This window comes from Falco rusticolus, chromosome 7, assembly GCF_015220075.1.
Source record: "Falco rusticolus isolate bFalRus1 chromosome 7, bFalRus1.pri, whole genome shotgun sequence".
Lineage (NCBI taxonomy): Eukaryota > Metazoa > Chordata > Aves > Falconiformes > Falconidae > Falco > Falco rusticolus.
This window is the reverse complement of record NC_051193.1, coordinates 41,308,098-41,332,602: the sequence shown is the minus strand read 5'-3', so window position 1 is coordinate 41,332,602 and position 24,505 is coordinate 41,308,098. Positions and strand designations below refer to the sequence as shown.

Below are 24,505 nucleotides of genomic sequence, written 5' to 3'. Positions count from 1 at the left end.
GATTTATGAAAACTGGCTTCATTATGTTAGAAGGAAGACTTTTTGTTAATAAAATACATGACACTTAGTTCTCTGGTATTTTTCATTTTGGGATGTAATGTAAGTACTTGTTTGTGGTATTTATGAAGTGTTAGTAGCACTGGATTACATATTATTACTGTTTACCCCAGGACTCTGTCATGTTATATCCTCTTTCTTTATTTTAAGTTAAATTTTAAGAAAGAAGTATTCATGCTAGACTTTTTTTTAGGTAGAGACAGTAAAACATCATCAGTTTTGGCAAAAAGTATCACTCTATCTGTTCCTGGAAACTCTTCTGGTACATCAGCAGGTAAGAATTCTTCAAAAACTCTTCTATAATGTTTTGATCTCACATCAGCAGGTTAAAGCCCAGCAAAACTGCTGTTGGCATTTGCGGGCCAGTTTCATCTACTGCCCACAGGAAAAAATTCCACTCCTAGAACTGAATGTGTTTTCTATAGTTTTTAATTTTGTTTTGTTCTTTAGTAAATAAATAGGTGGTGTAAGGTTTATTTATTGTTATTGAAGTATTTAAATCAGTTTCTTCAGCTAGCATAGGCAGAGAAAATGATATATAAAAAACTTTTTAATTACTGAGGGAATGCAATGATATCCATATTGAATTTTTTTGCTACTTACAATTTTAGGCAAAGAAGACAAGAAATCCAAGTTGGTTCGAAGTCAGTCTTTCAGTACTCAAGCACTACATCCAAAATACAGCAACATAGACAAGTGTCCTAAGTATCTTTATTATCTTCATTGCTTACCTCATAGGCAACTGTTTACCTGATAGACAACAGTTATGAAGTTATATGCAGATAAATGTCTGAAAGTAATGATATGCTCACTGAATTGTGACCCAAATTTTCAGCTTTCTGTTTAACTGATTAAGGTATGCAGTTTTGAACTGAGGGAAGAAATACCATTTTAAGGCATGCCGAGGTCTACAAATTCTTATGAATTCTTTTTAAGTTAACGTATATCAACTTTTATTATATATTCAAAAATATTTTTTCAGTATGAACTGCTAAATCTAAACTTTTACATTTCTAAAGAAATTTCAGCATAACTTTATAATTTATTTTTTCAAAAATTAAGAAATAACCTCAAATATTATAAACAGTAGTATGATGCAATTGAGAAGAATTCTTTTCTGTAATAAGACATTTTTCTTTTGTTTTTTAAGTAAAAGCTCTGCTACAGGATATACATCTTCAGTATCAGGATTGGGAAAGAGTTGTATGTTATCCTTTAGTGGTAAGTAAGTTATAATGTAGTTTACATTAGGTTTTTGTTTAGTTATAGTGTATTGGGGCCCCATTAAGCAGGCATACTGTAAGATATCATACTCCTAAAGAACACAGAGTAATATACATCAAATATATCTGAGCACTTAAGTGCTAGTCTAGGTGACTTATTTTTCAGATTCTTCTTTTGTTGTGTGTGTTTGTTACACATTTGTTTAAATTTACATTTTAAAGTAGTAAAAGTAAAACGCGTTTGACATTTCTTGATTGGAATTTTGGATGTCATAAAACGGTCAGTCTTGTAATTTGCCTCGACCTGTTTTATGTGAGGAAAGGGATATTATGTGTAACTTCTTTGAATTAGGATAGAGAAACCGCTGCCTGGAAATGCCCCTCTTTCAATTTGCTGGTGGATGTTTGGATGATTAAAGATTAGAATGAGATTAATTGCTTCCTAGAAGAAACTGTCTTTTTCCATTCACTAGACAATTGGCTTAGATGAAATAAGTACATTTTAAGCAGCTAAAGGTTGGCCAATTAAATCCCACTATTTTCTTATATTAAAGGTATTAAACTTCTCTTCCAAAACATGTCTTCTATTTATTTTTATTCAGTGTTTTTTTCATAAAAATACTTGAAGAAATATTAAGTTGAAACCGGTTTCTTACAAAAAGTTAAACTTTGCATTATTGCCATAGGAAATATGCCACTACTCCCACAGGAAAAACAGCTTGGTCCATTCACACTCCTGTGTATTTTTTTCCAGACATAATTCTTTGTCTAAACTTCAACTCTTTATTTCAGATGATTCTTTCCGGACTCATTCTACTGGTAATAGTGGCAATGCTGCCTTCCCTTCCAGTTCTTCTTCTCGCAACTTATTTAACTCAGCTGACCAAAAGACCACTGGAAATAAGGAGAGTCAGTCCCGAAAGATGAGCATGTAAGTGGTTGTCAAGAGGTGAAATTAAGCTTATGGGTAACATTTTCAAAGGGAACTCAAAAACACCATGTGAAATGAAATCTATATTTATGATACTTCTCTGCCCAGATTTTGAAATACTAAACAGGTTAGAAATGTGATGTGTGCAATTATAAGTGTTTTTAAGATTGCATTGCATTCCCTTTTAATTAGTCTTTCACATTGGTTCTCCTGCACTTTGCATTCAGCTGATGAATGATGAGGAGGGTGGAATGGGACAAAGTGAAGGTTAATGCGTTTGATATATAACTACAGTCACTGTGGTTTAGGTGCCTATAGTTTGAGATACAGAATGTATGTGGTGTTAGATGATTTTATTTTTCCTTTTCCTGCTTTTATGTGCTTATATATGTTTATGTTTTACTATGTAACAATTTCATGATGAATTTTGAGAATTACAATGAACTGGTACTGCTACTTGTTATTAAGGCTGCCTTCCTTGCCTTACATTAATCATTTAGATAAAAAAAAATATCCAATGCTAGGCATCTCCCTCAGGCTGGTTTTCTTTAAACATCAGCCTAAACTGTTCACTGTTTCGCAAGAACAAAATGAAAAATTAATTTGTTTGCTCCCGTGTTAAAGCGTAACAATCTTAGAAAATTGCTGTGATGTACACTTAAATCTCTGTAGACTCTAGCAGCTAATTCCCTGCAGATTCCTTTTACACTGTAACTTGTAGTTCTGAATTATTATCATTGGACTGCCTGTAAGTTTGAGTGCTCAAACTGAGATTTATTTTTTTTTCTCTGCTATCAGAAATTTTCTTTCTTAGCCAAGGCAGAATGGAGAAAGGAAAGGAGCCAGCTATAGCAAGAAGTGTTGGGAAAGTAGACTTGAGTGTAACAGCAAGTAGAACTAGAAGCTGAGAAGGATGGGGAGATGCAAGTAGGCCTCGTGAGTCTGAACAGGGGTGAGAGACCAAGAATGAAAGGAAGAGTCCAGAATGCGAGGCTTGCATTCAGCTAATTGTATACATTATATGATGATACAGTCTCTTGCTGTGTGATCATGTAGGTTTTGTTCTACTGGAATTTTACCTCCTTCACTGTACAAGAGAAATTTGATATGAAATTTAATCAAGCTTGCATATAGTGACCTATTGTTTTAAAAACAGCTTTTTCTATGTAGAAAAGGTTGGAAGGTAAGTAGTGAATGAAGGTGAACTGTGTCAAGGCAGGGTTTCACAGCAGAAGTACCTTTAGGTGTCAAATCAAGTTGAACTCTATCTCTGTCTTTGCCAGAGTCTAATGCCTTCATGAGCCAGCAGTGTGCCCTGGTGGCCAAGAAGGCCAGTGGGATCCTGGGGGGCATTAGGAGGAGCGTGGCGAGCAGGTCAAGGGAGGTGATCCCCCCTGTATTCTGCCCCGGTGAGGCCACACCTGGAGTGCTGTGTCCAGTTCTGGGCTCCCCAGTTCCAGAGAGACGGGGAACTGCTGGAAAGGGTCCAGTGGAAGGCTGCAAAGATGATTAAGGGACCGGAGCATCTCCCTTGTGAGGAAAGGCTGAGAGAGCTGGGCCTCCTTAGCCTGGAGAACACTGAGAGGGGATCTTATCAATGTCTACAAATGTCTTAAGGACGAGTGTCAAGAGGATGGGGCCAGACTCTTTTTCAGTGGTGCCCAGACACAGGCACAAACTGAAGCACAAAAATTTCATCTGAATGTGAGGAAGAACTTCTTTACCTTGAGGGTGCCAGAGCACTGGAACAGGCTGCCCAGAGCGGTTTTGGAGTCTCCTTCTCTGGAGACTTTATAAACCCTCCTGGATGCGATCCTGTGCAACCTGCTCTGGGTGAACCTGCTTTAGCAGGGGGTTGGACCAGGTGATCTGTGGAGTTCCCTTCCAACCCTGACCATTCTGTGATTCTCTTAAACACTACACATGGTACTTCAGGCTTTTTATAGGCGATCATTAGATGGTTGCTTATTTCGAAGTTTGTGATTTCAGACTCAGCAGTTAGATTTGTAGGCATGCTGACATTTTCAGCTATCTATAAAGAAAATGGGACATGTATCTTGAGTATGATATACAGTGCTACATACTCTCAAAAATTAGGGGTGCTCAAAACCCCATATGCTTTCACTGTATACCTTTGTTCCCTCTCTTTAAAAGCAGAAAATTAGTTCAAATGTTGTAACATTTTTAACAACCAATGTAGAAATTCCAATTACTTATTCAACTCACAAGGATTTTGGGGAAATAAATGGATTAATATTCATAAGTTCATAATTATAATAATATTATAATAATTATAACATTCATATTTAGATGCAAAGATCAGTTAAACATATTTTTTATATCACAAAACTTTTCCAGATTTCCAGGGTTTTTTATCTGTCACATAAAACTGATATCTTTTGTTTTAATACAAGGGGACAGAAAAAGACCCATGCAGAGAAGTTTGTACCTTTGTCTTCAGGCAGGACACTGGAACGTAGCAGGCTCAGCTTCAAGTCTCATTGTACCATTCCCAAGTGAATACTTTAACAGCACATTACTTAAAAGTAGATATCTGATCAAACACAATGATCTGGACAGTCTCCCTCGTTCAGAAAGTCCCTAAACTGCACTATAGCCAAAAGGATATACTAGGGAAAGAAAAACATTTTTAAAGAAAGAATAGCAGGCTTAGGATGACCTACATTTAGCCCTGAATAAGAGTTTCAGTGTTCTGTGGTCTTATGGGAAAACACATCTCTCAAGTTGGTATAATGTCTGCTGCACTGTAGATTCGATTTCTCTTTTGTAATCTGGCTCAATACCTAATTGTTTTCATAAAAAATTGGAGCACCTTAATAAAGAGATATTGAGATACATATACAGGAATGGTTGGTGGTATATGCATTCATCTGGATAACCTTGCTGACCACAGATATATTTGGGTGTAACTCTCCTTTGTTCAGAAAGTCAGTCTTGGTGTTAAATATACACATACTAAAATACAAAAAAAGTCAGTTTCAAGGAAACATTTTTCTGCTGAGTTGAATGATGGGAAAAATTAATATCCAAATATATGGGCTCACAGAAATGACTATCACTAAGAGAAGAATTTGGAAACTGTACAATAAGAGCTGCAATTGAATAGATATTCATGAGTGTCACAATCTATGCATTCAGTAAGGCAGAAAACTTGTAAAAAAATAATAACTGAGTATATATTTAGACTATATCATTATGTAAATTTCTATATGTGCTGGTTAAATATTGCACTGACCATCTCAGTTCTGGCAAGTCCTAGCTTTTTGTTTGACTCTGCAACATGAATAATGTAAATTCTGCTATACTACTTTTTCTAAGTAATTATGTGTTTGTGAAGAATGGAAGATTGGGGAGTAATATGTTGCTTAATAATTAAAATACCAACGGATATAGTTATTGATTCTTAATTCAAAGTGATGTATGTTTGGAGAAAATATTTAATTGTTTAAGAGTAATCTTTTCCATAAAACTGCTCTGCTGAATATTGGCAGATGTTCACTTTTGACAACATAGTGCAGTTTGCAGGGATGAAGAATTTCTAATTTCATATATTCATGTTGTTAGAGGAACTTGTCAAAACCCAAAGTTACTTTGATGCAGAACTGAGATCTTTACTTACCATACTCATGAGTTCAAACACTTTGCTTGTCCCATTTCAGATGTCTGTGCCAATTAAAATGTTCTTTCTTTTTGAAAATAATGTAGATGTAAACAAAACCCCAAAATCTCAGTAAATCCTGATCCATTGCTCACAAGCAGGTGACAAGAAAATGATCATGAATTCGGTGTCATTTGTAAGACCTTATTTAATACTTAGGCATTAGAAAATGCAAGAATTATGCTGAAGATGCACCGATATAACTTAATGGTGGTATCACAAAAGATGCTGATTGTAAGTACTTTATGGAATAGGAAAGAATCACAAAGAGCACTGGTTGAGTATTTCATCCTACAAGAGACCTTTCTTAAGTCAATTTGCAGAGCAGATGTGCTTTTCTGACTTTCTTCTGTTGAAGAGTCGCCAGTAAGACCATGAATCATCCTAGTGCAGAAATTCACGATTCCTAAAAACTGTGTTCCATTAAGTAGTCCGATCATGTATTATTATGCTATGTAGTTCTATGATCTTTTTAAATGTTTTCATTTTTATGAGATTAGAGATATTTTGTTTTAGGATGAGAATAGCTGTTCTGCCTCAGTTTACATAACTGTAATGGGACTGATTTTGATATGCAATTGGTTAAAACTATTTTCCAGAACTTTATAGATTCATCAATAAAAATATCCACCATTTCAGAATTTTGCATCTGGCCTATAGACATACAGATAGTGCTTGATTTTATTTCATTTTCAATTAAAACCTGCTTCAAGAATGAGGGGTGCAGGTTTTCCATCCTGTAAAAAATGGGTGTAGATTTATCATTGCATACAAATCAATTTCTTAATAATGAATAAATAAATATTAAATTAATAAATAATAAATAAAATAATTTATAATATGTACGCAGCTGACCTTTAAGGCATCCACATTGGGGTGTGACTATGTTGTAACAATTATATGCGTAAGTATCTTAAAGTAGTGTCTTTCATCCAGTCATATAACTGCTTAGGAAGTTGAGCACAAGATGAAGTAGTTCTGCTACTAAGCTACTACAGTTTTAGTTGCTTACTTACAGCTTCTGATCATGTTTTCCTTCTGCCACTTAAGCTGGTAAGAGTTCTGAGCTCCAGTAGGACTGGCATGTGATTTAGGGGCCATTTCTAGGACAAAGCTAGTTGGTATCCTAACAGTGGTGTATTATCATGAAAGGTTCCATCAGCGATTTTAAAAGGGTGAAACAGAACAGTATCTTGCTTTGTTTGTAAATAGTGTTTTAAAATATGGATGCAAATATTTCCACAGAGTTCTAAAAGTTGAACCCTGTTCTTCCAAAGATCTCTGACCATTACAATTGTTAATTGACATAACTACAACTCTGCAAAAACAGTGTATGTAAAGATTCAAAATTAGCCAGGCTATGAAAAGTTCAGAAATTGCCCAAGTGGCATGATCAACAGAAGACCTAGAAATAACACTGTAAAGAGCTCTAAGCTTCTCCCCCTCCCCACATTTCCCAGATTTTATCTTATCATGGGTTAAGCTGAACACCTCTGGCATTATTTGTAGACTTGAGTAGACTAATTGTATTACCTTAACGATCTCATTTAGAAGTATGCCTACATTAGCTTCTGTAGAAAACTTATGATGAAATACACCCATCTTGTGAAGAATGCCCTCAGAATGTGTCTGTTTGACTTTTTCAGTGGGTGCAGTATAGCAGCTAGTAATTTTTAAGGTACAGCAGCTAGGAGTTTTGTTAAAATGTTGCATGCAATAGCAATTTATTTTGCTATGTTAATTATTAATATAACAACAACATATTATGTGTGTTTCTTCTTTTGTATGAAGAAAAAACAGAAAATCAAACTCTTAGATCTTCTGACAGAAAAAGAAGGGAACCAGAGACTGGTGGAAGCAATGTTCTGGTGTGATAAAGTGGGAGCAGCAGATGGGACTCTTTAATGCCTGGAATAGATAAAATGCATCTTGCAACGTTAAAAATTTTTATCATTGAAATAAAATCCCAAGCTGTAGAATATGTTCCAGTAAGTAATCTAACGGTTGCAGAATTCTTACGTTGTAGTGAAATGTTACAAAATATAACTTCAGCTATGTGCTCTTCACTGCTGCAGCTAAAAGAGAGGATTTTGTTTTCTTCAATTATGCCTTTGTACTTCAAATTCTTGGATTTAGAATGCACATATCCATTATTTAATTGGCTTACTTACAATTATAGCAATTCTTAGCACCCATCTTTTATGCAAAAATAGAAGGCATTGTTATGAATATGAAAAAGTAATCCCACATTTTAAGGAACCTTTAAACCTAATTTAAGACCAAAGTCCAGAACCATTGATCAGTCTATAAAAAAATGTAAACTTCAGTAGCATTGTGCTGTGAATTTGGAGGTAATGTTTTCACAAGTACTAAGTAGAGTTCATAAAAATCCTGTGTACGTTTCAAAGCAATCTAAAAGTAGATGTCTCCAGATGATACAAAAAAGTTTTGTTTCATAATTTTTGTTGTATAAATACTTGTTTTAATTTTTAGTATTTCAGATTGTATTTTCACTTGAACAATTTATAATGATGAATCTAGTTTTTAATCTACTGCTATTGCAAGCTATCATGCTTTAGTGATGTCATCTGCATTTGTTTGTATTAATGCTAATGTTTCTATCAAAATTTGTCTGTGGAAAAACATGCAATTCTATTTTAAAGAGTTCTATTAATGCCAATACTTGAGAAAGAGCCTATGAAGCTATTGTCAGCTTCTCTATTTCAAAATGGAAGCAGCATAAATATATTGATATCAGAAGTATGTGATTTTTAAAATTTATTGGTGTATGATAAAGATGATCTGATCTGTGAATGCATATGCGTGCGTGGTTACTTTTTATAATGTAAAAATATGAATGATGATTTACTCAAAATAAAATGTGGGACAATGCTGTACATGCATGTTCTTGAAACAAAAATTTCTCAGGGCATCTTTTATAATTAAAATAACTAAAACCATTTACCTATAGAAGGTATTTATTTTAAATAGTAATAATGCTAGAGGTATGCTGTCATGTGTGAAGTACAAAATGTGTCTTCAGTTTTAGCAGTGGTTTACTGTCTGAATTCTTAAGCTTCTTACACTGCAGCTGTATTTAGGTGTCTTCTCTTTCTTCAGTCACCAACACTGTTCAGATTTTGTAGAGACACTCAAGTTTCAGTTTGTTCTGCAGCCTGGTGTAGGGTCCTGTAAATCACAGATTTCTTTAAAAGCTTCTTTCAAGTATTACGATGTTTAACATGCAATAATGATGCAGATATAGAGATGACGTATGCTGGCTCCTCCCAGTTTCTGCTTTTGTCTCATCCATGAAGGCACATGCTCCCTGGTCCCCAGGGACATCTAACTCAACGTGCCAGCTACAGCTGCTCACCCATGGGCCACAGGACACTGTTCAATCCGTTCTCAGCCTGATTTCTGCCAGGGGCCAAACTCAGATCAGCAGTACCCAGCTGCAGAACAGGACTCAAAACTGCGTTTGACCCTCAGATGCCTTTACTAGAGCAGTGCAGAACAACCAGTAAGTCCAGAAACTTGAATTCAGGCTACTTCTCCCCTTAATAAGCACCTAACGAATTCTGTATACAGTCTGTCATTTGTTTCTTATTGGCTGTCATTTGTCTGTCATTTTTAACTGATTAATTTATTTAGTGCTGATAACATGTGCTCCACTCAATAATCCTACTGTATATTAAATTTCTGCTTATGCAATATTTAAATGCTCTATTTAGACGTTTTTTGGTCTGCACATCTTCCTTGTACAATATTCCTAGTGTCTCATGTATACTTTCATCAGTCCTTCACACTGTAGACCTCCATCCCAGCAATCTTTCATGAGGCTGCTTACTTCTGGGTTACTTCTGTTGGGCAGCACCAATACTTTGGAACCCTCTGTAGCATTGGTTTTACCTGCAATTCAGAGTAACAGCTGGAGGTCAACTGTACAGTGATACTTGGGTGGCTCTCTATAGCAGCATTCCTCCCATCAGTCAGCTGGAGGCAGGAAGGAGTGTCTTTTCTTTCTGAGTACGTACTGCAATGCGGAGTCAGGTTAGATGCACCTTTGTAGTCTATCAAATACCCGAGTCTGCCTGCTAAATCCTTTTGTGAGTGGCTTACACCAGGTGCCTGGTGGTAGTTTCTGTGGGTAGACATCTGATGGTAACTGAAGTGATTTTTAGACATGTTTACCAGCTTTACCCTGGAATGTATCTTTTGTATCTTCTCTTGTGGATGCATCTCTCTATGTGCAATTACTGACAGATATTTTTGAATCTTCTATGCCAAATGATTTTAAAAACTCCTCTACCTCCTTTTGGGTAGCTCCTCTGTGAAGGCAGTATGAGCAAGTAGAGTAATGCTTAAATCTGTTAGTTACATATAGCTAGAAATAGCTTTTTGCATTGTTTTGTACTTTATGTATAGAACTCAGCTGCTAATTAAAATTTACTAAATGTTAAAGCTCTTGCTGTTCTGTGGGAATCACTGTATCACTTGAATAATGTAAATTGCGTTTAGATCATGGAAATATTTCTCTGAAACATTTTGGCAACACCTTTTGGATTTTAGGACCAACTCTGTGAACAGGTTTATGCCACTTTTATGGAGGCATGTTTTTTCCTACCAAAGTCTGTCTTAGTTCAGGTGTAGAGTCCTGTTACACAGTTCACCCTAATACCTAGACAATAATACATGCAGAAATTCTGTTTTAGGACAGGACCAGTTTGGTGTTATGAAGTAGTACAGATTCGGATTTTCCAGGTTCAGAATACCTAAGGTTTTTTTCATAATTATTTTGTCTTCAATAGAGTATTTTAAAAGCAGGCACATCATGTACCCTGAGAAAATTAGGTGATTTGATACTCTGAATAAACACTTTGAAAGAGGTCACACTTCCAGATGATATGGACGTCATGATAGACTCAGCATAATTTCTGCAGTAATAAAATAAAGATCTTTAGACAGAGGCTGTACATTCTCTTTTAGGGCTTGATCCTTCATTTGTTTTTATAAGCAGCAAAGTCCTGCTAACGTTGAAGTCAGTAGGCTCTTTGCAACAGAAGGTAACATCAGATATCATGCCTGCATTGTTTGTGAATGAGCTTCCTGAATATTACGGCATATGAATTTCTGGGTTTTTATTCAGACTTATCGCTAAAATGCTGAATTTCCAAAGTTCAGTTCTGTGGGGTTTTTAATTTGCATGGTAGATTTTATAAGACATATTTTAGTCACTTTGGGCCTTAATGAATTTAATTTATTACTTGGGCATTAATAGGATGACCTACTGCTAGCCAGAGACACAAAACAGGTTTCACATTTTCATATTTAACTGTCTTTTTATTCTAGTGTAAATTAATAAAATAGAAATAAAGCCTCTTACATACCCCAGAATAGAAACTGTTACCTGTATTCACATTTTTGTTGGATCAACCACCCTGCCAATGAATAGTAATGTTTTAAAAGTTTCTTCAAAAATCATAAAAAGGAAAGGTCGATCCACTTTGATGACAGGAGGCACTGTGAATGCAGTTATTTCTGACCCACTAGCTGCTGTGGCCTCAGTTCCTTCTTCATCCACTTCGATTGCTGCCTTTTGGACAACCTGAAATGCAATGTAGCAATAAAATGTGACAGAAATAAATATTAACATGAAGAGTGTTGTTCCAAGGCATTCAGTTGATGTAGGCTTCTATTAAGGATTGAAATGAGTACGTCTGTGCAATCTAGCTCTGTCTGTTAGAGCAGTAGACCCATATGCTGTCTACTTCAGCAGCAGATGGGTTAGTACAGCCACCACGACCACAATACCGACAGTGTGGATGCTAGTACAGGTGTCATTGTGCTTTTCCACATTTCTGAGCATAGGCCTCACTTAGAGATTTTGTCCTTGCAGCTGGTAGCGTGAAGCAGCCATTGCATCTGCATCTTGACTTGTTTCCTGCTTATTTGTAATTTGCATATTGGTAGCACAGAGTAAATATGTACAGCAACGAGGTGCAGTCCTGGATTGGTCTGAGGACCTTCCCTTCACACTGAAATTGCAGCCTGGCAGGATCTGATTCTTCTCCCTTTTTGTTCTTTCAGCCTGTGTGTACCTCTGAGTAACTCCCCTGTATTTGGGTCTGTATTGGCGAACTGCCCAGACAGCTAGTGCATTCCAAACTCCCAGACTCCTAATTCTAGGAATGACTTAGGTGAAGACAGTTGAAGGAGTTCAGCAGTGTTGAGCACTCTGTTAGACATTCTTAAATAATGAAGCTGACTATCATGATTCATAGGGACAGGACACTCCTCTGGCACTTTGTAGCTGATGCACATACTGCTTCTAATATCAGTTACCAGCTGCTGCTATTTAGGTGTGATTTTTTTTTTTTCCCGTAACACAATAGTTAACTGCTGAGAATTAGCACGAAATAGTTATATGATCAAGAGGAAGGGAGAAAAGTGCTGCAGATTGCCATTGTATTTCCCAAACTGAAAATCACTGCAACTTTATCCATTAAATATTTATTTTTAGGATTACACGTTTTCCCAGAAAGGCTATTTTTTTTAAGCCAGCAGACTTTTGAAAAACTGTAGTTCAGTTCAGTGTAGTTCAGTTCTACACACCTCATACTTGAAGTGAGGTCCGTACTGATTAAGGTGTGCAGATTGCATATACTTGGGACATGGGGTCCTTTCCCATTACTGTCCCTATAAATGTAGATGACAGTCTCTTGACTGGGCTATTTATATACTACTATAATCCGAATAGCAAGTAATTTTAGAAGGCTTACCTGTGAGACTGCTACATATCCTTGATCTGTGAGATGACCGAGATCTGCTGTACGTGTAAAGAGATTTTTAATTCCAAGAGCATGTAGCAATTTCTTCATTTTGTATTTTTGCTCTAGTTTAAACTTTGGAAAGGAAATATCCACTTTTCTGTTTGGAAAAAAAATATTTCAATGCAAAATTAGACTATATGGTAGGTCACTTGACTGCTGAAAGGCACACTACTCAGGAGTTAAGCTTTACACAGAAAAAGGAAGCAAAGGAGCCAAAAATTAAATAGTCTTTGCTGCAATTTGGGTTGATAGAATATGATCTCTGACCTGTTGACTGCCAGAGACTTCTAGAAATCGTTTCCTTCTCTGTGTAAAATACTTCCACCAGCACTTACAGTGCCCTGACACCAGGGTGACACAATAATTTACTGACCAGTGAAAAGAATTGCCACTTCAGGAATTACATTTCACAGGGATAATCTGGGTTTCCATTTTCATATGCAAATTTATTCATTACTCTAGGTTTCTACTGGTAGGAAAAGTTTAATAAATATACTGCGTATCTAGATTTATTTTGCACTTTGCCTAGCAGTGCTAAATTTAAGGAGAGAGAAAGCCTCAGGAAGAATTTGGAAAAGCTAAACTGACTATGCCTTTAGAGAGACGGACATTTCTGAGATGAGCCACTGACTTGTCACCTCAGAGTAGAAGCTTTCATATGCCACTTGGGCTGTGGGTAAGACCTTAAAAGACCTCTACTCTGTAGAAACCTAATTCCACAGAGATGCTAGCATGTGAAAAGGGTTAGGAAGACCCGCTAATCTTTGTTGTGCATTGTTGCTTTGCTGCAGTAGACATGAAAGACATTAAGACCAACAGGTATCAAAACATACCTGGTTTTCATGTTTGCAAGCCAGGATTCCACAAGCTCTGTAGTCAAATGGTCTTCAAGTGAAATGTAATCTCCCTCTTTTTCTGGGATGACAATCAGCATGTGGGCTTTCCCTTTGTAGGGTAGCTTTATCACAGTGCATCTTAAGTTCTCATCAAAACTTGAATTAACTTTACCTGACTTGAACATCATGGGTACCTTTACACTTCTGTATTTGTTTATATGGAAATTCTCCATTTCTGTGAATTTGGAATTAAATGGGTAGACCCACTTGCCTGAGGAAAGAAAGAAATTAATTATGTGCATTCAGACTTAAGAAAAATGTTCAGAAACCCTTAAAAAAGTATAGGATTTTTTATGTATCTAGTTGAAGTGGATGTTAATTGTGTCTGGGATATGGGGATGAAAATTGCAGTATATGTCGTATGTGTGCTTTACGTTTTTTACAGCAGGAAAAGGAGGTAATCTGCAAAATGAATTTCTTCATTTGCAGGGAAAGAAGGGAAATCTTTTTGTGAGGTTGATTAGTTGCCAGTCAAGATTAGAACTGATAATCTTTTTGTTTATTGAATGTCATATGAGCATCTGCCTTTTATTAACATGTCACATTCTCTGAAATTCTGTACCAGCTGTTCAACACCCTGTTTTTAAATTAATTATACAATCTTTTAGATGGAGATTGAGCAGTGCACTGACTTACGAGGTGCACTGGAATGTGACCTCTTCTATACTAATGATTCTGAACTCTGCTGTTACTTTCAAAAGTAGCCACAGCCATGTATCCCTTTTCTCTCATTTTCTCCTAGGGAAAGTAACTTCATCATTGGACAAACTGCACTTTTGTAAATACAAAAGAATAAACTTAGGGAGGCTGTAGGGCTGGGGGATAATGTTCTTTGTCCTCACGTGGGCATTTATTTTAGGGGGGTGTCCCGTGGATGGCACCTGCTGAGTGCTTTGGACTGTAGTGGCTATGATGATGTTTTTTCTGCACAGCATTCCTCTCATCCCCTTTGTCATCCCAGCTCTTTGTCTTTGCTTTTTACCTAACTGGGTGTCTCTGGCTTCTGTATGGCTGTCTCAGAGTAAAGGGTGGGCTGTGGCTCCCTGTCAACTGCCAGGACCTCCTTTTGGAGTCCCTTATCTATCTTCTAAGCCAGCAGTCAGAAAGACCCCAACAACAGGAAAAGGAGCATAAGATACTTGGCAACAGAGGACCTCTCCACAGAACAGTCTCTGCTCATCACTGCGATTTTTCCCCTTCACTGTGTAAGGTAATATAACGGAGCATTCTAGTTCCTCTGAAGAAAAAAATTCTTGACTGAGATAGAGAAATTATTTTTTTTTTTTTCATAATTTTGCTTACTGTGTAAAATCAGTCAATTATTTTAGGCCCAGTATCCAGCATTCAAAAGACTATCACGATTAAGGCTTTTTCATTTTAATTGGTGAATGAAAATTAAACATCCTTTTTAGTCATGAAGAAGGATCATTCAGAGATGGATTTGAGGTAGTTTGATGCAGAGCTTTTTGTTCTCTCTGAGACTCTGTTGTATAGACGAAAGCATAGAAGAATTTGTGGTTCCCTATCATGAAAAATCATTTCCTATTAAATAAACCTAATAGTCAAAAGTAAATCTAGATAAAGACATAGAGAAAACAGGACATCTGAATTAATTTAAATTTTCCCTGATGTAGCCAAAGCTGTATCCTTGATTCTTCTAATAAATAATAATTTGGCAAAATAAAAACAATTTACCTTTAAAGACAATGTAGTCCACAAGTAGCAGTTTATTTTGGCGGTCAAGGTCTTCAAAAAGCTCTGGGATTTTTCCTTTGGTCCTTTTGTTAATGTTTTGGTTTATGACAGATTTTGCCTGTGTAAAGTTTTGAAAGTCCACTCTCAGGAATTCCATTTCAAAGTACTGCTTTGATAAATTGAGGAAAGATTCCTTGAGTCTGAAGTCTTTTTGGATAAAAGAAAGGGTACCTTGCACAAGGAGTAGTTCTTCATTCATTGTGATGTTATCTTTCAGTTGTTTAAACAAAGCTGGTAAACGGTGGCGATCCACTCCATCCTTCAAAGCATGGAGGTTTAGACTTTTTACTATTTGTCTCTGTGTTTCCCCTTTGGCTGCAAGCGTATATGCAGTCATGAGAGCTGATACAGAAAGGGGAGAGATGATTACATTGTTGTCATGTGTCATTGCAATTTTTCTGTAGAGGTTAAATCCAAAATTTGCAGTCTTTTCGGTGAAGTTGTAAAGAGTGAACTCTTCAAGACCTCGGTCTTCAAAAGGCTTAGAGATATTTTCAAGATAATGTAACTCTTCAGAAATACTGACATTTTTATTTCCTTCTAATAAATTATTCTCGTTTTCCTCCTTTGGAATGTTAAGGTTTATGCCAGCCTTGATGAATTCAACACACATTTCACTTAAAAGAAATAGGTAAACTCCTGTTTTCATGTTGACATCCAGTAATGAGCTTTTTTTCTTTTTTTTTCTAGTAAAGAAAATGGAGAAATATTTTTTTTTAAAAAGGCAACACAGTGATTTTTTAGTTTGTTCTTCTATTCACAATGCAAAAAGTCATAATGCAGCAAGATGGTCTTTCTGGTTCTTCAGTGTATATACTCTAAATGTAAGATCTCGTTCCTGTTTGAAAGGTCTAATTTAGATCAGTGAAAGAGAGAAGTTTCCAACACCATTCAATGAATCCAGAAAAAAATTATGATCTTCTGATGTTGGTGGTTCCACATCAGAAGTATTCCACCAATTTTCCCTTGCTAACTTGTAATTCCTTTACAAAACAAAACCTGCATTTCAAGTACAATACACAGCTCATAGATGAAAAATCAGCTTGTTTGGACCTCTGCTGCAGCTTTTGCTCCTGTGAAATTGATGTAATCTATAAGCACAAGAATTCTAGGCAGCATGTGGTAGAAATTACATGCTTGCCTTTCATAATTTCATTTCACTTTTCATCCTTCTGCTATTGGTTGTTTATTACTCCATTGAGATCATTCTTGTGATCACATACCATAGGATTCCCTGTTCTTTTGTACTTCTCTGTCCAGCAAACGCTGAAGCAGGTTTGTCAGTGCCATCTCCCCGAAAATGCCATATTTCAGTGTGAAATAGCACAAGGATGAAACAGTTGTTCTGTTCTTAAAAATACAGTATTTCACACAAGTTGTCTGAGCAAAGTTAATGCAGGGTGTCTGCATTATGTCCAACAAAATGTTTGGAGAGAGCTAGGCACATCTTACAGAAGACCTCAGGCAAACTTTAGCATCAGACATTGCTTGTGTAAATTTGCACATGCAAATGCACTTCTCAAGCATAAATGCAAATATGCCCATCTTTCATCTTTCCATCCAAGCAATATATGAACTGCTCTCCCATACAGCAGGGTTCATTTGCACTGTATGGAAAAATTTTGAATGGCCATAATCTTCAGAGACGAATTTTCCTGTTGTAAATTGAACAGGATGTTCAAGACCACCAAGCCTGCACAGAATCCTTTTGTATACCAGTGGCATGGGAATGGATAAAGGAGATGAAAAGATGGAATATATGGGCCATCATTAAAGTAGTAAGTGATTCAACAATCTAGAAAACACATGGCAGCTGTTAACTACTCCTTTTAAGTTAAGGATCTGTAACAGCAAATTACGGTCATTGTATAATTTGTGATGTGGCATATGGGAAAGCTGGTTTTATTTGATTGCCATTTATTCACAGTTCAGCTGAATTTCACAGTTGCCTGATTCAGGATGTGGGAGTTAGTGCTGAAAAGGTGTGTTGATGTGAGTGCTGAGACATTTGGGTGCCAACTCACAGGGTGCTTTTGGCAGTCAGGTGGTGTGCTATTTTCTTTTGAGATAATAGGTCACGTTCTGTACTTGGTGCAACACAGATGGGCTATAATGACTTAATCAGGAGGCAGCGAATCCCTGAATGTTATGCCTCTTCTTGCGTGCATGGCAGCCAGGGAACAGACTAAAATATGCAGCATGCTGTAGTTCTGAATAATTTTCCTTTATTCTTCTTTCCCGTTAGCTCTTACTTTATTTTCATTGAGATTACCAGTGTCTGGATTCTGCAGGACTGGACCAGGGAAGGGGATGACTTGACTTCAGCTGCTGCCTTGCTGGCCAAGTGGCGCATGTGACTTCTGCCAGGGCTGGGATACTTACTCTCCCCTGACAGACTGCAAGCAGCGCTGTCCAGAGCTATTACAGAACTGCTAGGAATTTCTGCTCATTATGTAGTGAGCCACTTCTGTGCAAAGTAACACAGGCACCAAGGTACTGTTTCTGCCACAGTGCTATGCCTGCCCGGGCATCAAATAAGGTCTTTTCCCCTGGTAGTCATCCCTGCTTCAAAGAGGTATCCTTGGACACTGCAGAGCTGGCTCTAGCAAAGAGGCAGGGATTGGAAAACTTTGCTTTTGGTCATATGAAGTCAACAGGAAGGGCTTTCTGTGACAGCAGCAGTCCCTCTGAGAGAGCATCTGGCCTAACTGCTCACTAAGTGTTGCAGAGCACCAGATCTTCCCCATCTTTTCTGGGGACAGTGCAATTTCTGTGTAACATCTGACAGCCTTGCGTTTGGCAGATGCCACTGTTGTGTGTCCCTGAGAAGTTTGGGACAGTACTTCGCTCGGGTGGGCTGCCAGATCCCCTGGGACATGTAAAGGGACTGAATGAATCATATCCTATGGTATGTGATCACAAGAGTGATCTCAGTGGAGTAATAAACAACCAATAGCAGAAGGATGAAAAGTGAAATGAAATTGTGAAAGGCAAGCATGTCATTTCTACCACATGCTGCCTAGAATTCTTGTGCTTATAGATTCCATCAAGCGGTGAGCTGCCTTCCAGAGGGCTCTGCCTTCCAAACACAAAGAGCTTTCAGATTGAAAGGATGGGGCAAACTCAGAAGCCCTTGTTTACAGGCACATCCCAGACCACTTAGCACTCAGGAAGAGTCCTCCCTCAGGCATACACAATTGCTACTGATTTGGGTGGTATGAACATCACAGGAATAGGCAACTCACAATTGCACTGAGCATTCACTGCAAATTTGGGATTGCAAATAACGAAAGTTCACCTTGCAGCAGCTTTATGGCTCACCTTTAGTAACAGTTAGAAATAAAGCATGTCCTCTAAGACTAGGAAAAACAGCCCTGGAAACAATACAGTTATATTTTTGCACATTATAGACTTGTATTTTTAGACCTGAGTGAAGCTTATTGCTGATTTTAGAGAACTCACTGCATGCATAGAGTAGACAGTTCATTAATAAACAGACAAGTGTTAAAGCAAAGTTGACAGTCATTCCATTTTAAGAAACATTTGTTTCTAGTAGTTTCAGATATCAAAGAAGTTTCTTGCTCAGATGTATTTTTCTTCTGAAGGCATTAGAGCAGGAGAAAAATAGAATGCTCATTAAGAACCATTTCAAACGTCACATTTAGAGAATAACTGATAAATATATAGAATTATATATATATATAAAAATATGATAATCCTTCCCTTTATAATCTAAATGTTTCATATAAATCTTGTCTTACCTATTAGGCAGCTCCTCTGTTACTATTCTCAATCAACTATGTTGAAAAATGAGATGAAGATGTCTGTCCCACATAGAAGTTTTGCAACAAATATTTGCTCTTCCGAAGAGTGATAATCTGGTTTTGTCTGTTAAAAATTAACTGCTTTATAAATACCAAGTATTGTGTTTCCCATAAATGGCATAATGATGGAGGGTTATATTCCAGTAAATATGTTATACCTTCCATGAGAAAAAAGAGAACAGTAAACTCTTTACATCCAGCCCTTCAGCACCCCAGCAGGATTTGGCCCCGCACATCCAATCACCCATGAGAATTATTTTACAGGCAGGCTCCAAGTTACTCAGTGGTGGAAGCAGTATCCAATCCTGCTTAAAATACCCACTTTTGTAAAAGAATAGGTCACTGCTTACCAGGGCCAGTGGGAACATGAGGGAGGGACAGAGAAGGTGCAGAACACGTGTAGGGTTGTTGTCAGCTCCCTTGCCCTGCAATTCAGCCATTCCTGTTGGAGGAGAGACCGGGGCTCCGCTCCCTGTTTCAAGAGCATGCCAGCTATTCAGTAACGTATCAGTATGCCAAAATTCACTGACTGATAAGAACTGAGTGGTTTCTCGTATAAAAGACAAAATGGAGAGAGCTGACATTCCTGCAAAAGTTGTACAGAGCTATGGGAAGCAAAAATAACCTTTTTGAATTTTCAGTTTGTCTTGCTTGGACAGATTTGACAGGCCAGTTTTGGGTCTTGAGTATTTTTAGTTGGGCAAGGCATGTTTTTTAAGACAGATAGTTTACTCAGCAATTTCTGTGGTGTAGGCATGATCTAAACTCGTAACTATTTTGATCATTGGCCTAATTCCAAATAAAATATAAACATGGAACTACCTATCTTTCCCTCATGTTCCTAAATTCTTAAAATACTCGCAAATGAAACAGAACATTTTGTTCTGACTTAAATTGTAGAAGAAAAATAATTTAGCCTTAAAAGTTGAGATAAGGGGACTAGTCTCTACTTTTCAACTTATAATATATTATGATATATTATTATACGCAGTCTAAGTGGAGGCATTGTCAGAGCAAAGGATGAAATTTTAGAAAGTCCATAAAGAAATTGGGCATCCAGGACTCTGTGCAGAAGGGCATTGTTGCTGCTGATTATTACTTATATAAAGGTGACAACAGTGTTTGCTTACAAGGTATAAGATTTGATTAAGAAGTGCTTAAGACCTGAATGTAGCCTCTCCATGGTCTAACCAGGTTTGTATCCACGTCACAGGGACACATTACTGGAGGACACCTGCAGCTTTTATGCTCTTAAGAAGTTCAACAGGGGGGGTCATGAAGAGTTGCAGGCTCTAGGTACCTAAATTCTTCCTTGGTTTCAATTATTTTAAAATGTTCTTCCTTTTAGAAACAATCCTGGTCATAGTAGACCCCAAGTGCAGGTATTGTATTAAAGAACGCAGGAATATAAGACAGAGTTACTGACGGAAGGCCCTGCCCTAACATCATGTGGTCTATCTCCTAAATGTAAAAAGCTCCACCGTGAATGCCCCAGTGACTCCAGAACTTGAGTTCTCTGTCCAGATGACTGGACATTTTTTTCTTCTTCTTAGTCTATATTTATTTGTGGTTAATTCAGTTGGATTTGAAATTCAAATGTCTTCTCATTATATGGAAGAAATTTGCATCTGATGGTCAAACAAAGCTGTATTACTGTGATTGCTTCTGAATCCATTTGTCTTCTGGAGGCTGCACTACTGTGGTTGCGACCCAAGATGACAATACAAGGAAAACCTGCCGCACACAAAACCATACCCAGCTTTTGTGCTCAGCAAAATTAGCGATGTTATTTGCAATGACAGTAGCAACCAAGCCTCTTCCTAGCCCTTGCACCAGGACCCTGACACGCATGGTGACCGCTGAAAGCCCTGCCTGAGTTAGGAAGCAACAATATTGATAGTTAATATTCAAAAGCTGAAGTCTTGCTCATAGGTGGTAGGAAAAATAAGGGTTTGAAGAAATCTTAAAGTCTTTGAGTCTTCCAGTTAAATCTTTTCTGGACCACAAAACCCACATCAATCCTATTTTACCTGGAAGAAAAAGGAGGCTGCTATGAGATGTATTGGCTGTGTACAGAGATCTGAGGGAATTGTCTTCCTCTCTAGTTATTCACAAAGGCCTTGCTAGTTTTTCATGCTGGGTAATACCTTCCTGAGAGTATCCTCTACACACTATTGTGAGTAACATATTCCTCCCACCAACTACTATTTATATTGTCAGTCACCCCTTGGATTCAACAGAGCTTTCTGAGCGGTAAAACACCACACAGCATATGGGTAACCCTGCCAAACTATACGTATCCACAGAGTGATTTACTGGGAGAGGATTGCTGGTGTGTCACACTGGCAAAATTGCACTTTTCCACAGTTAAGACAAAACTGTCCCTGAGAACAGAACAAACAAGGGCAGTACACGTGTGTTGCTGCCCAGTTGCGTCTCTGCTGGGAGCTTGTGCCAGGACAGTGCTGAGGCTGGGCAATAAGCGACTGGTACGTAAGCAGCTGAGCTAAAGACTGTCTGTTCATTAACAGGCAAAGCGATTCTGGATGCATATACAGCTCCGCAAAACTTGGCAGTGATTATGTACTCCAGGTCCTCACCAATCTGTTTGTCAAAGGCCCTGTGACTCTTGAGTACCTGGGGGTAGATACTGCAGGCTCAGTTGCTTGTTCCAAGTATTCAGAGGGTTTCTGTTATAAGGCCCTTTCATCCTTTTGCAGTTCTTCTTGTGGGGCTGGCAACACCTCTGCTTTGGTGGCTGCTTTTCCTTTTACTTACTTTCGCCAGTCTGTTTTAGGAAATATTCAGTGACCATGGAGTGACCAGTCATCTTAATATTTGGGGGGGTTTGGGTTTAGGTTCCCTGTGCTAACTGTGGTTGCTTCTAGTCACAAGCTGCTTGGTACAGCAATAGCCCCTGTTTCACATGCTGTGACCCATTTTGGTGATGTTTGTAACTTGACCATAGCTGAGCTTCCAGGTGGGCTGTGAGATATGATGGGCATGATACCAGTTCCAGGAAGGAAACTGGTGATTTAATTAAGTGCATCTGTACCAGGTTCCTAGTAAGAGATTTTCTGGAACCTACTTTCTTGCCTTGCTCAAAAAAGGTAGTAACCAAAAATAGATACATTTCACTCAAGCCCCTGCAAATTTCTGTCCTCAGCTAGTGGATACCCATTTGGTTTCTCAAGGGCAGACACAGGGTATTTACATCTGTCTTGATGGAGCTAGTTGAGGTTAGTCAAAAATACTGTCCAGGCTGGAGTCTGATGAGAAGAATTAGGGTAAAAATTGTTAATTTAGGACAATATTTGGGCTCAATGTTATCTAAACTCTTCTGCTTTTCTTAGACTAAGCAAAATACCAGTGTACCAGGAGTAGCGCAGGAGATACAGAAATAATTTTCAAAGATCTATATTTCTTCTGAAGTCTCACTGTGAAATTACTCATAACACATAAATGAACATGCTCTAACAGGTATAAACCAGCTCTCTGTACAATCTCTTGAACATAATTTAGTTTGTCAACAAGATGATTCATCAAGGTGGCTGCTGCTGTTTCTCCCACTCAGAGTCCAAGTTATAATTGAAATCAGCTGGATGCAAACACCCTAATGGCTCCACACCTACACTTTTTATAAGCCCAACCCATTTCGTAGAGAGCTAGGCCTATGCAGCTGTTCATATGGGAGGATTCCTGTAGTGAAAGCATCTTTAGAAGGTATATATTCCTGCTTCTCACCTGGGGTGGGATGGGTGCGTTACTGTACAAGATGGACAAAGCAGTAAAGCTGCAGTATTTCATATCATAGGGCTGAATTATCTCCTTAACATTTTCAGCTTCACAGTCAAGCACTATTTGTCCTTGAACACAGAAATGAATTTATAATTATCTGTTAATAGGACAGTCTACTATGGAAGCTTTTATAGGGAAGCAAAAATGCTGCAACACTGAAGTATATTTGTGTCAAGAGAAGTACTGTCAGTTTTCAGTAACAGGTAAAACAATCATCCAGGAGGTATGGTGGAAGTAGCATGAATCCTGCTTTATTCCAGGAGATGGAGTAAGCGACCTTTTTAAGTCACTCCCACCGAGTAAATGACATTTTTAAGTCACTCCCACCCTTGTTTCCTGTGATCCTCTGACTCACAGCACAGGAACATCTTCATTCTTGATAACTTTTTTGCCCCGCATTGTTACATACAGGAATGGACAAGCTGCTGTTTGCCTAGTCCCCCGGAGCCAGCAGGTGTCATCCAAACCTCTGTTTCTCTGATGGGAAGAAAGACAATGTTGTGTGTTTGGACATCTGCCCTTCTCTGTGCTGTACAAAGTTTTTATCGTGAGGCAGGACTTCAGCAGGCAGGAGACACAAATCTAAAAAAAACAGCACTGAAAGATATTTCTGTTTTGCTGGGAAGGCGTCTGAAAGTTTCTCCAGTAGATGTGATATGCCAGTGCATTTTTATTCTAAATTCCCCTAAAAAATCAAGTTTAAAGGCAGGAATTACAAAGTGTCTAATAAAAAAGACTGGTATGTCTAAGGGGAAAAAAAATACCCCAACCTTACTATTGCATCTTTAGAGTGGCAGAAAATTTTAACATTGATGATTTCTGATCGCCTGAACTTCAAATATGGCATTTTCCCACTATTCCTTATGCAAATTCCATGTTTATGTGCACTGTGCAGGCATCTCCTTACTGCTGTAATAATCAAGTTGAGTTCCTGTGACCTGCAGTCTTTGTCTGGCCTGATGTAATGAAGAAATCTTTGCACTTTGGCCTCTCTAAAAGACAAGCAAAAGATGCCCTCCTGCACTTGTGAAATGTGCTGAGGTTTACTAAGTACCAAACGTGTGCCAGGTAGCGTTATCCACATTGTCCAGAGTGGCTGGCAAAGAGCTCTGCATTGTGGGGTTGTTGGGTTTTTTTGTTTGTTTGTTTTTGTTTGTTTGTTTGTTTTCCTTTTAAACATGGATGTCAATCCAGTAACCTACTACAGGTCTGGTACTAGTTCTGATGGCTTGAGTGTGAGCTTCCTGTAGGCTGCATGTGGTGGGTAGTCAAAAGGAATTCTTCTTCCTAGAGAAAGTATGTATCTGCCTGGCTGTGCTTTCACAAAGCATTTAAATAAGGGTTTGTTTTCATACAGGACTTGATGTCTTTAGGCTGCTTCAGCACTTTACCTGTTCTTCAATGGGACAAGTCAGTATCTGTGTGCTTCTATTAAATTCTGCATGCTAGTTTTGGGACCAGTCCCTTTTAAAGGCAATCCCTGAGTTTACCTGAAAACAATAAAGCTAA

The 24,505-nt window shown here is 37.9% G+C and overlaps 2 protein-coding genes across 7 annotated transcripts in view; one reads left to right on the top strand and one right to left on the bottom strand.

Moving 5' to 3' along the window:
- PPP4R4 (protein phosphatase 4 regulatory subunit 4) overlaps positions 1–7,796 on the top strand; it is a 69,442-nt gene extending 61,646 nt beyond the window's left edge. For all 3 annotated transcript variants that reach the window (XM_037394667.1, XM_037394666.1, XM_037394668.1), the window contains 5 exons: positions 251–331; positions 669–762; positions 1,208–1,278; positions 2,073–2,211; positions 7,682–7,796. In XM_037394667.1, the coding sequence (XP_037250564.1) occupies positions 251–331; positions 669–762; positions 1,208–1,278; positions 2,073–2,211; positions 7,682–7,706 (410 nt within the window). In that variant the 3' untranslated portion in view covers positions 7,707–7,796. The remainder of the gene's footprint in view (positions 1–250; positions 332–668; positions 763–1,207; positions 1,279–2,072; positions 2,212–7,681) is intronic.
- SERPINA10 (serpin family A member 10) lies at positions 6,021–19,232 on the bottom strand. 4 transcript variants are annotated; one of them, XM_037394673.1, is made up of 6 exons: positions 19,136–19,232; positions 15,315–16,060; positions 13,557–13,830; positions 12,673–12,820; positions 11,301–11,498; positions 6,021–7,798 (listed from the first exon to the last, which is right to left on the bottom strand). In XM_037394673.1, exons 2-5 carry the CDS (start codon positions 16,021–16,023, stop codon positions 11,307–11,309), a joined length of 1,323 nt encoding a protein of 440 aa, XP_037250570.1. In that variant the 5' UTR covers positions 16,024–16,060; positions 19,136–19,232; the 3' UTR covers positions 6,021–7,798; positions 11,301–11,306. The 4 variants fall into 4 exon arrangements, with proteins under 4 accessions (XP_037250570.1, XP_037250568.1, XP_037250569.1 ...); XM_037394671.1 differs by lacking the exon at positions 6,021–7,798 and adding an exon at positions 8,652–9,079; XM_037394672.1 differs by lacking the exon at positions 6,021–7,798 and adding an exon at positions 9,086–9,802.
- Between the last annotated feature and the right edge of the window lie 5,273 nt (positions 19,233–24,505).